This window comes from Rhinolophus sinicus, linkage group LG09 (genome assembly GCF_036562045.2).
Source record: "Rhinolophus sinicus isolate RSC01 linkage group LG09, ASM3656204v1, whole genome shotgun sequence".
Taxonomy (NCBI): Eukaryota; Metazoa; Chordata; class Mammalia; order Chiroptera; family Rhinolophidae; genus Rhinolophus; species Rhinolophus sinicus.
This window is the reverse complement of record NC_133758.1, coordinates 51,155,856-51,168,029: the sequence shown is the minus strand read 5'-3', so window position 1 is coordinate 51,168,029 and position 12,174 is coordinate 51,155,856. Positions and strand designations below refer to the sequence as shown.

At 36.1% G+C, this 12,174-nt stretch overlaps 1 protein-coding gene across 8 annotated transcripts in view; it reads left to right on the top strand.

The window, feature by feature from the left end:
- Positions 1–12,174, top strand: part of PPP4R1 (protein phosphatase 4 regulatory subunit 1) — a 65,500-nt gene that overhangs the window by 46,265 nt on the left and 7,061 nt on the right. For all 8 annotated transcript variants that reach the window (XM_074340370.1, XM_074340372.1, XM_074340371.1 and 5 more), the window contains 4 exons: positions 3,609–3,781; positions 5,063–5,158; positions 7,413–7,598; positions 10,229–10,390. In XM_074340370.1, coding sequence (XP_074196471.1) covers positions 3,609–3,781; positions 5,063–5,158; positions 7,413–7,598; positions 10,229–10,390 — 617 coding nt within the window. The remainder of the gene's footprint in view (positions 1–3,608; positions 3,782–5,062; positions 5,159–7,412; positions 7,599–10,228; positions 10,391–12,174) is intronic.

Genomic DNA, 12,174 nt, shown 5'->3' with positions numbered 1-12,174 from the left:
TTCACAACTGAGGATAGTCAGATCTTGATAACTGTTTGTCTTTACAGTGGTTAGCTTTTTGTTTAAATAAGCTTTATGTCATTTATCAACTTAAGTTTTATTCAGTTGATCAGACTTCAATAACTTTCACACTTTTTCTTACACTCCATTTTTATGGAAAAAGGCTTTAATTAAGCCTGTTCTGGGAGCTCTCTGTTATAGCACCTTCTAGTTCTCTGACACATAGTAGGCACTTAACAAATACGAAATGTTGAATAAGCTACTTTAATTCTTTTTAACAAATCAGCTAAAACTAATATGTGTAGTTTGCTTTTTAAAAAGACCTACATGTACATATAAGTTTCAATATATGACTTTGCGTTTCAGAAGATGGCTAATACCATGTTTGACTTAAAATTGTATTATAAATTTACAGGCCTCAATTGAGAGATTTCAACACAAATACTACATTGTGATTTAATCAATTTTCTTTCTAATTTAACTCTTAAACCTACTATGTTTTATAAATTTGTCATGTTCTTTCTGTCCATAAGGATGATATTTTCATAACATATCCATTGATTTATTTATTCATTCATTCAGCGTTACTTATTGAGCATCTGTTGTGTATCAGATACTCCCCTAGACACTAAATACATAGCAGCAACAAACCAGGCAAAAATCCCAGCCCCCGTGAGCACAAAGGGCGAGACAGTACATAAACTGCCTACAGTAAAACATAGATGGGCAGTATTGGGGATTTTATGCTTAGGCTACAGAATTCTTAATCATTCGGGTTTATTGAAATCTGAGGGTGTGTTTAATCCATGTTAATTTCATAGTTGAAAATTAATTTTCTATGCCTTAATTTTCCACTGTATAAGAAGGTGTTTTGAATTTTTAAAACGATATACCTTAGTTTTGGGTACTTTTGTTTTTCTAATTCTGCCATTGTGGGCAGTCATTTCTTTCAAACTATTAGAAAATGTCTACTTTTTTGAAAGGCAGAACTTTAATCCAAAATTGGAAACTAAGTTCTTACCAGGGACTAAACTAGTTATGTTGTATGTGTAATTTTTTTTTTTTTTTTTTTTTTTTGTCAGGCCGTAAAATCTGGGGAGGCTCTGCCCAGAGAAACCATCTTAGGGCATCTCTTCAGAAGTCGAATTTCAGCTTTTGCAAGCCTCTGTGCCACTTGTTCTTTACCCTTATTACTTTTGGGTGGGAAATATCATGGGAAAAAATAGCAAGACTTAGGGTTTTTTTCTTTTAAGGCAGACTTTGCTTCATAGTCTTGCTAATTTAACTCTTAACGTTCCTCAAAACGTTGATGGTTTTTTTCTTTGTGAGTTTTTGGCCAAAAAATTTAACTGTTTCCACAAACTAGAATGAAATACTCCTTCAGGAAAAGAAAAGTCCTTCCTCAGTTATAGAACAGAATAGATCCTACATGAAAGGCCAAATGGGGAAGTGGTAAAATATGAGGAAGGTGTAAGAGATCCTTTTTTCCAAATTACTTATCTAGGGGATTTGATGTTTTTCTGTCTTTGTTCAGGACAGTTTCACATCCCTGACATTTGGAATTGCCAAGTTGATTCAGGATTGAATTTGAACAGTGACCGAGTAGAATTATTGATTTACACTAGCTGGGTTCATAGACTACAAAAGAAAAAACTGCCTAAGCTCACAAAATACACATTTCTTTCCAATTTGGGCCCAGTGGAAGAATTGGGACCTTTTGGCAGCAGAAAAATCATATTGTCACTGACTGAAAGCAATAAATTGTTAGGAATTTGTGACTAATCACCAATATAATCTGTGGAAGAGTTAATGGATTATAAAGGTGTGTAACTCAGCTGTACCAGCTTCTTCAGGGAAGGAGTAAAATTCAAAGTTTCCAGGTGGTCCCTATTTCTGAGCATAAACCACAACAGACTTTCTTCACAAATCTGTGGTTAAATTATCTCTGGTTCCTGGGATTTCAGTCAAGATTGTAAGAAAATGGAGATCTTAATAAAGACCTATGTGTTCAGTTTTCTTAAATTTGTCATGGTGGTATATCTTACCAAAATTTACTTACAAGCTAAGCATTAAATAGATACCACCTCATTCTCTGATGGGGAATAGAAGCATCAGGTTTCCTAAGGAAGCGTTAGTCTCTACCTTAATGATCTTTTATATCAATTTTTTGACGAAACTAAATTCAAAGTGTAGCTTATTTAAACTTTCATGAACATACAAACCTAAAGATGAAAATTAACATAGACAAATAGAAGTAAGTAGTCCATTTAGAGACAAATGTTCTCTGTAAAGCATTTTCTGTGAATAGTTCTGATTTATTAATTACTTTCCAGGGAACAGAATTGAGATGCGTTAGGGATCACCCCCCCCATACACACCCCGCCCCCAGAGACACACACCCATGCGTTTTATGCAGGACAAAACATTTTAACTTTTATGTATTGTGCGGTCTCCTTTAGTACTATTTTGATTTCACTTGGAAACTTAAAAGATTCTAAGTGATTAAATAGCCAAAGTGATTAAAAGGGTTAGTACACATTGCAGTTGAAATGCTCAAAAGAATGAGGATACTTTTCATGAGTAACTTTCCATGATTAAACACCTTCAATTTTCTTACTTAATTTAGCAAATAATGACCGAATATTACAGAATAGAAACCTCATTCTGTATGTTTATTGTATCTCTATTGCCAGGTACCTGATATACTTAGACTAGAATTTTATAGATGTGTCAGTATAGTAGTAGGTTATCTTAATAAAATCATTATCTGATTGCTTTTCTTACAATCTTTAAGTAGGGGCACACCTTGTCATTTTTGTGCTAAATAAATTTGAAGTAAAAATTTTATAAATTTTTGTATTTTTGAGCATTCAGGTAGATTGTTACTTCAAGTAATATTAAACAATACTTTTTGCTAAAGTTCTCATTTTGGGGGAAGGAAGAATGCCTTATTTGAATTTGAACCACTTTTATAAAGAATGTTTAACTCAAACATAGGCAGTGCTATTTGCCAGATTTAAGAACCACTTTTTGGTAAGTCATTTTGGTTTGCTGCAAATAAGTCAGTGCTCATTTGGGGATCCCTGTGTTTGGGACAAGGCACTGATTTCATTTTCAAAAATAGAGAATGATAAAATAAACTGGAATAAGATATGAGATGCTTAAATGTAACTGCAACAAAAATCTTTGTAATTACCATTGTTTTATGTTGGCAGGGTTTGTGTGACTGCTCTTCTGCTAAAATAGCTTAGTAAGTAAGCCTTGTAAGTTTGATTCATGCACTACCAAAATATAGTTAACTTACACTGAAATTGACTCCTTTTAATAAACTGGAGGTACCTCCAAAACTAGATAGCCTTTCTCTTTTCATACTAACGCAGAATAATGTTCAGTAGTGGATAAACATTTTTAATACCATGAAAGCATATTAGTGTTCTACTTTTTCTCTTGGAGGACTAATGATTTACCACGGTAGAGGTTTTTTTCAGCTTTGTGGTGGCAGTGTCAAAAAAGTATACATCTCATTGTTAACATATAATACAAATGGAGAAAAAACTTCCAAGCATGTTGTAATTCTGCTTACTTGCCTTTCCCTGTTCTGCCTATAGCGCAAGTGGACGTGCTGTCCGCAGCGCTGCGTGCTTCCAGTCTGGACGCTCGCGAAGAAGCCAGTGATGCAGGAAAGAAAAGTGATGTGCAAGATGAGCTGGGTGTCAGTGAGCTACCAAACTGTAAAATAAATCATGATGCCTCCGTGCCTTTAATCAGCAATGCTGTTGAGGTAACAAACTCATAAAGTGTTTATCAAGTGAGAGCCGTTTGAATTAGATTTGTTTCATTGGGAAATAGTTGTAACTAATCACTTTCTAGTTAGTACATTCTGGTGCTGATTTTCTCAGTTCTCCCATTTGCATAAAGTGAAAGTAACTGTCAACCACATCCTATCTTTGTGACATTAGTGTCATGTTCAATGCTTGGTAAAAAGTGCTGTCTACATGGTCATTTTAGTAGCCTCAATGTTAATGTGGCTCACTGCAGTGAAATAGTCTTACTGGAAACAAAGCCATTTATCAAGAATAATTAACTCTTCCTTTTCTTTTTGGAGAGGTGCTTTGTTTCTGATCGGACCATTTCACTGCAGCAAGCAACACAGTATTCTGAGCAGAAGATCGGGACTTGAGGCCATGTTGCGGAGGGCCAGTGACATTATCTGGACTGTGGAGTGTGAGGGTGGGTACTATTACTAGCATCATCTTCGCGGTGTCCTTGGAGCTGTTCTGTGTGATCCTTCCTTAGTTTCCTACTACATCCCACCAAGCCAGCATTAGTTTCAGTATTTCTGATCCCTTGTTTATATAAAAAGGGAAAAGGAATATGCCACTGAATGCCAGAATAAAATGGTCACTAATCACAGTGGCTTGAATGAAAAGCTCAGGAAAGAGTGCCTACATACATACACTGGGGAGAGCAAGAGGTTTCTCAGACCTTCAGTGGGCCTTAAAGGTTCACAAACCTTTCTGTTTTTGTTTTTTGTTCAGTGATACCTAGTATAGTTAGAAATCTTGTATAATAATATCAGTGGTTCAGAATGAAACCCTGATCACTTATTTGGAGATTTGAAAACTGTGCTATCTCTGTATTTGGGAAGGTGTTTTGTTTGTTTGGGGGTGTGGCTGTTAAAACCGTACATTTGTGAAATTAAAAATAGGCAAGAATAGAAACAGTAGAAGAAAAACTACATATGACATCCCAAGGCCTCTAAAACAGTTGACTGAAAGCACTCTTTAAATACTATTTTTATAAATAAGCTAATTTTAGATATTTGGGTAATTTCAAGCTTCTAAATTTTTAATTTCATTCAAAAATTTATTTTCATACATTTAGCAAGCTTGATTTAAGGTAGGTGAAGTTCTTATGAGGCCTTATGTATGTTTATAAACTTTTAAAAGCATGAAGAATGTCTGTCTTTGGCAGTCTTGAAAGGTAAGTAACTTGAGATAGCTTAAATAAAGGAAACTTACAAGACAGGACAGTTCTTTAAGTAAATATTTTTTCCTAACAGAATATGGACTCGACCCTTCGCTATATTCATAATGATTCAGACTTGAGCACCAATAGTAGTTTTAGCCCTGATGAGGAAAGGAGATCTAAAGTACAAGTAAGTGACAAAAAATGCTTTTATTTGGTGTGGATGTTAATTAATTCCTGTTTTAAACTCATTTCCCACTGAATTTGTTCTATTTTATGATTTTTAAAAAAAATTTAGTGTGTCACCCTTTTTTTTTAACCCTTTATTTTTTTCCCCCCTTTTTCCGCCTCCCCCCACCCCCCACTCCTATTCAAGCCTTTGTTTCTCAGTCTAGTTGTGTAGGACACAGCTCCCGGGCCCATGCTGGTATTATGAGTCTTGCGCTCTTCCGGGCTGAGGCAGTCGGTCGCCAGTCGCTGGTCGGCTACTTACGGCAGCTCATGGCAGCTCTCGCCGGCTGCCGGCCACTCACGCTGGCCACCGGCCACTCATGGCAGCACATGGTAGCCCATAGCAGCCCACGGCAGCACACAGCAGCACATGTCACACTTTCAATACGAAAATTCAAATAATGGAGTAAAATATAAGTAAAAACCTTCCTCTTCCCACCTGTAATCCCATTCTTCATTTAGAGCTACCACAGATCACAGTTTCTTCTGTACTTCTTCATAAATTTATTGTGGGTATATAAACATGTGTGTACCCCTTTATGTCTTTCAAAGACAAATAGAATCATACCATCATACCAAGGTATGTCAAAATACCTAAGTTGCCAAGAAGTCTAAGATGCAGCTCGATTTCAGAGATAAAAACCTGAAAAAAAAATGGCTCAAAGCCATTATAAAGTGCCTTCAGTGACAAGTTGCACTCCAATTTTAGAGGTTTTTTTTCCCCTCCCCATTTACCCCGCAACTCTGAGTCAAGCCATTGTTCTCAGTCTAGTTGTGGAGAACGCAGCTCGCTTAACCCATGTTGGTATTATGAGCATTGCACTCTATCTGGCTGAGCCAAGAGGTCGCGGGCCTCACACCAGCTGCCCGCCACCCACACCAGCTGCCGGCTTCTCAGGGCAGCTCACGGTGGCCCAGCTCCAGGTGGAGCCGTTGTTCACTAATCTAGCTGTAGAGGGCGCAGTTCACTAGCCCATGTGGGAATCGAACCAGCGACCTCTGTGTTAGGAGAACAGCTCTCCAACCATCTGAGCCACTGGGCTGACCTATTTTAGGGATTTTAATGTGGGAAAATATGTTCATGTAATCAGAATATGATACTTTGTGCTTTGCCTTTTTTCTCTTTTTTAAAAATACTGTGTCTTGGAGATCTTTCCGTATGAGCACATAGGACTCCCTCCTCCCCACAGCAGCACAGCATGTGAACAGCCTGGTGTCATGCTCCATTAGAAGAAGGTGCTGCAACTGTAGTAGTTCCTTACATGCTCCAGGTTTAGTTTGTTACCATGTTACAAGCAGTGTTACGTTCATCATAATTATGTATGTTGTTTTTTCTGGAACTATATATATATTATTATAAGTAGATTTCTGAGGTGAAATGATGTATGTTCTTTATTTTTGTTATATTTATTAAAAATGGAGTCAGTATTTATATTGTTTTAAAACATGCTTTCACCATTTACATTGTAGATATATTTTCAAGTCAATACGTATGGATTGTCTCGTTCTTTTAATGAATTTATTTCCATTTTAATTTATTTCAAAAAATAGATAAGTTCACATAGTTCAAAATTCAAAAAGTACAAAGGCATTTAGTGATATTTCCTTCTCAGTTTTTCTCCTCTACCATCCATTTGCTTCCCCCAGCGCAACCAATTTTACCTTTCTTTTGTATATCCTTCCAAAGCTATACACGCATAACTAAGATTGTATACATTCTTTTTCTCACATTTATACAAATGGTTAGGTGAATATACACTTTAAATTTTTATAGGTAATGCTGAATTTCCACATGAAGGTGGATGGTAGTGTGTTTTTTTTCTTAAAATACATATTGGTTAGAATTTTTTAAAGTGCCTGTTTAACTAGGTTGCATCAAACTTTATGATCTTTGCCAACATTGAAAGGTGCTGGTTTTATTTTTAATGTGTCTTTTAGATTTATTAATCAGTTCTAATTGTCCTTTAGGTGGCTTTCTGTTTTAAGATTTTATTCATTGTTTTTCTCCTGGAGTTGATTTTATTTAATACACTCGTATGCATTCCTCTTACCATGTTTTTCTTACCTCTTTTCAGTTATTAGATAAGTGAAATTTTGAGATTGGTGTTTCTCTGCTATTTGAGATATTAAATTCATACATTTAAAAATAAGTTTACCTGATTTATAGCTAAACTGCCCAAAGTGCATCACTGTTGTGTCTCTCTCTTCATTAGGATGTTGTGCCTCAGGCTCTGTTAGATCAGTATTTATCTATGACTGATCCCTCTCGTGCACAGACGGTCGACACTGAAATTGCTAAGCACTGTGCATATAGCCTTCCAGGTGTGGCCCTCACACTCGGCAGGCAGAACTGGCACTGCCTAAGAGAGACTTACGAGACTCTGGCATCAGACATGCAGGTGAGTAAAGCAGCCAAGGAATTAACAGAACATGCTCATGGAAGGCACAGTGTTTTGCCTTTCAAAACCTAATAGAATTTCTGTTTATGTTCTAATAAGCTCTTGGCCTTACAGAAAATTATGTGCAGAAGAGCTTGAAAGTAATACGAAAGAGCTGGCTTTTTGCATGGTCCACGTACCACGGTTTGGTGGCCTTTTTAAAAATCTAAAGTATTACAAATTATCACATTTGACATGTCTAAGTCCCTAATTTACTAATGTGTTGTCTAAAGTTTATGTATAGATTAATTCTTAAGAATATAGGATTTAGTTTTCTCCCTAGAAACTGTGTTATAAATGCTACTCATATTTTAAAACCTTAATAGAATTGTACTAATATTAGTACTGCTGAGTTCTGGACCCAGAGTGCAGTGAGTGTTGCTGTGCAGGTGGGAGAAGGCTAATGGGGCCGGTGTGTGTGTGTGTGTGTGTGTGTGTGTGTGTGCGCTCTTCCCTGTACCACACACCACCACCACACCCTCTGAGAGAGCACAACATGTAGGACATTGACCATAGGTCATTTTTCTGGATATCTGACTTTTTTGTGGCTTTTTTCTTAGGCTTTGTTGACTTACCTTTAACTTCTCCTGCTATTAGGTCTGATTTCCACATACCAAAATTTTGCCTGCCTTCCACGAAACGTATTTCTTCAGTGAAATTAATAACAGTTTTTAAGAAATCATCATGATTAGACTAATTTATACTGGGGTATGAATGATTTTCCCTTAATATGTCTTAATAATTATTGCATTTTTCAAGAAATCAGTGCAATCAACTCGGTAAATTAAAAGTTGAAAGTAATATTGAGAAACCATAGTTTACATCCCTCCGCTGACCTGTGAGGTTAGGAAACCAGAGTCGGGGCAGAGTGAATTAACCCATTTTCACACACTTCAGTGGTGCAGCTGGGCCTAGGACAAAAGGCGCAGTTTCCACAGCATGCTTCATCTATGTTAGTGGTTTTCCATCTCATCTCACAGAACTCTACGGGTTCCTGTGGGGCAGGTACCCCAGGACTCCTCATGACTAGGAAGGCTGTGGATGGGCAGGGCTTCATGCCTCCTGTCCCCTTCCCCCCATGAAAACATCTCTGCCTTTATCTGTTTGCTATGATGAACATGGAACATGGGTATAAAATTTTATTTCAAGATCTGTTCTAATGTTTGTGATGGGGATAAAACCTTTGCTCTAAATATTTTCTTAGGTGAAGTTTTAAACTAACAGTAAAAATTTTAAAATTAAAACAGCATGAAGAAAATGATGCTTTTAATGTAAAGCTTCCTGTAAATGCAAGGCATTTTTTAATAGGAGTTCTTTTCCAGGGCTGTTCACAAAATACTTTCCTATTTTTGTATTACTTTAATTGCCAAGTCATTAAAAGCTAGTTTTTTTTTGTTTTAATCAAAAATAGGCTGTAGAGGAATCAGAAGGGGAGCAGTAAAGCAAGGATGATCCTAGCCAGTCTTTTGGTCAATGTGGGACATCAGTAAGTTGGGCATCCAGTGTTCAGAAAACTACAAAAACTATGCCATTAATAATTTCCAAACAGTTTTTTTCTTCATAAAAGACAGAGAATACATGCTGTGCAGGGATTTTAATTTTTTCTTCCGATTTTTGATACATAGTAGGTACTTAAAACAGTATTTATTATTACTATTACTTTTATTCTGATTTAATTTTTTGTGATTAATAACATTCAGATGTAAATTAGCCTTGATATACAGTAGTTCGTCCCCGTTTATCTTTGGGGGCTACATTCCAAGACCTCCATTGGATGCCAAAAGTGCTGATGGTGCCGAAACCTATATATACTGTTTCTTCTTATACATACATATCTAGGATTAAGTTTAATTTATAAATTAAGCACAGTGAGAGATTAACAGTAATAAGTAATAATAAAATAGAACAATTTTAACTATACTGTAATAAAAGTTATGTGAATGTGGTTTCTCTGAACAAACCAGCACAGATTTCTTTCTTCATCGTTACCATAGGTTTTTAGCAACCTCGGCATATGGTTTATTTTTGCTGTCCTTAAGTTTTGAGAACTTTCATGTTTTCACTAAAGGAAGCTCTTTGGCATATCTGAATTTCCAGCGTCACTTCTCTTGTGCTTCGGTGCTATTATGAAGTACAATAAAGGTTACTTGAACCCAAGCACTGTGATACCACGATAGTCATCAATATGATAACGAAGAAGGCTAAGTGACCAATAGACAGGGGGCATCTACAGTGGGGACACTGGACAAAGGGATGATTCATGTCCAGGGTGGGATGGAGCTGGACGGCGTGAGATTTCATCATGCTACTCAGAATGATACTCAACTTAAAACTTATGTATCATTTATTTCTGGGATTTTCCACTTAATATTTTTGGACCATGGTTCACTGGAGGAACTGAGACCTCAGAAAGCGAAACTGCGAATAAGGAGGAACTACTATTAGGTTGGTGCAAAAGTAACTGTGGTTTAAAAGGTTAGAAATAATTGCAAAAACTGCGATTACTTATGCATCAACCTAATATATTGTCTAAAAGTTGAAGTCTTAAGTACTTTGTGTTTAACTTACTAATGCAGTTTTCATTTCTGCAGTGGAAAGTTCGAAGAACTTTAGCTTTCTCCATCCACGAGCTTGCAGTTATTCTTGGCGATCAGTTGACAGCTGCAGATCTGGTTCCAATTTTTAATGGATTTTTAAAAGACCTCGATGAAGTCAGGATAGGTGTTCTTAAACATTTGCATGATTTTCTGAAGGTAATTTTTAAAATCCTTTTGCATAAAAACACACTAAAATTCCACTGTAGATCTAAAATTTTGATTTTCTGCTACTACCAAGATTGGTTCTGTACGTTCTGTGTAAGAAAATGTAGCCACAAGTTGATGGTGAGCTGTGACTTAAAAAAAGAAATAGTCCTATTCTGATCAGTTTTGCTGGTGTCATTTTAATTTTTAATTTAAAAATAATTATATTAAATTTCATTTTTAAATGACGTTAGAACATGTTTACAAATATTTGTACTTTTTTCAGAATTGAATTAAATATAAAGAAATTTCATGAACATTAAATTTAGAGGTTTTATGTGGTGTTTCAGGAGTCTGAGAATTTAACCTTAGTCCTCACGCCTTTAGTCTTCTGCCTTGAAATTGGCTCTCTTGTCATTCTAAGGTATGAGGTACAGAAGTACCTCAAAAGGATTACCTTGTAATCCTACTTTTTAAAAAACATTGATACCATGTTATATTTTATACAGATCATTCTGAAATTTCTCTGATTGTCCCAATGTCCTTTATAGCCTTTTCTTTCCTCAATTCAGAATCCAGTCAGGAGCTGCATGTTGAATTAAAGATACTAAATGTATCTTTAGTCCTCTTAAATCTAGAACCATTACTGTGACTCTTTGTCTTTAATGTTGTTGGCAGTTTTGAAGAAGCCAAGCCAGTTGTTTTACAGAATGCCCTTCAATTTGAAATTTTCTGAGTACTGTTGCACAATTAGATTCAGGTTAAGCAGGTGTTTTTTTGTTGTTGTTTGTTTTGTTTTTTCAGGAATATTACCAATCTATATAGGTCGCCAGGTGTTTTCTGAAGGTATCCTGTTAGGGCTAACGTGATGTTGGCCTTATGATCCCTGGTGATGCTGGTCACTGGGTTATGGTGGTTTGGGCTCAAATGACCTTTCTCCTGTGTGATTCATCTTACTGGTGGGGTGATGCTTTAAAACTCTGAACATCTTTTCCCACAAATCTTTACCCAGTGCTTTTTCATCCATGCATCTACTTGCGGTTCTTCCCTGAATCAGTTGTTACTGTGTTGTGCTGGTTGTAAAGTACTGATTTTCTATTTTTGTAATTCCTTCTATATTTATTAGTTGCCTTTCTCATGTAAAGATAACGTTTCCCTTTTTCTCCCTCCCCCTTTTTGGAAATTTTTTTAGTATCAGTGTGGTCTCTAGAATTATTTTTTTATTCATTGTAATGTAATCCATTTTTATCATTTGTTTTAAGCATCCAGTTTGGCTAATAGAAACCTCTAAAAGCTACCTCCTGTGTTTTTTGTGTTTTTTTCTCATTTTTAAACATCATTACTTTCACACCCACCTTCTTTCTCTGCCCCAGCCTAGAGTCAACTATTTCTCCAATGAGCCCTGGTGTTTTTGAGTAAAGAGTGTTACTTAGAAGCCAAGATCCAGCATTAGATGTACACCTTGCCCCAAGGGTGGCATTTCTTTTAGGCCTTTTCAGGGCAGAGAAGCTAGGAGGGACTTTTTGTTTGGGGATGTGTTTTTTTTAATTATTGAATTCATATTCATACCTCTACTTCCAATCCAATACTTTTATTCACTTCTAATGTTTTCTTTTCTCTCATAGTAAAAACTGTTAACAACATTAATATATTTAGTCACTTGTTCAACTCTATTACATACATGAAATAGTTTTGGGATTATACTACCAATTATTTCAACATTAAATCAACTAAGTAATGTTCAAGATTTCCTTCAGCACTTTCTGTCCTTAGAACATATCCCATGAAGATGTATG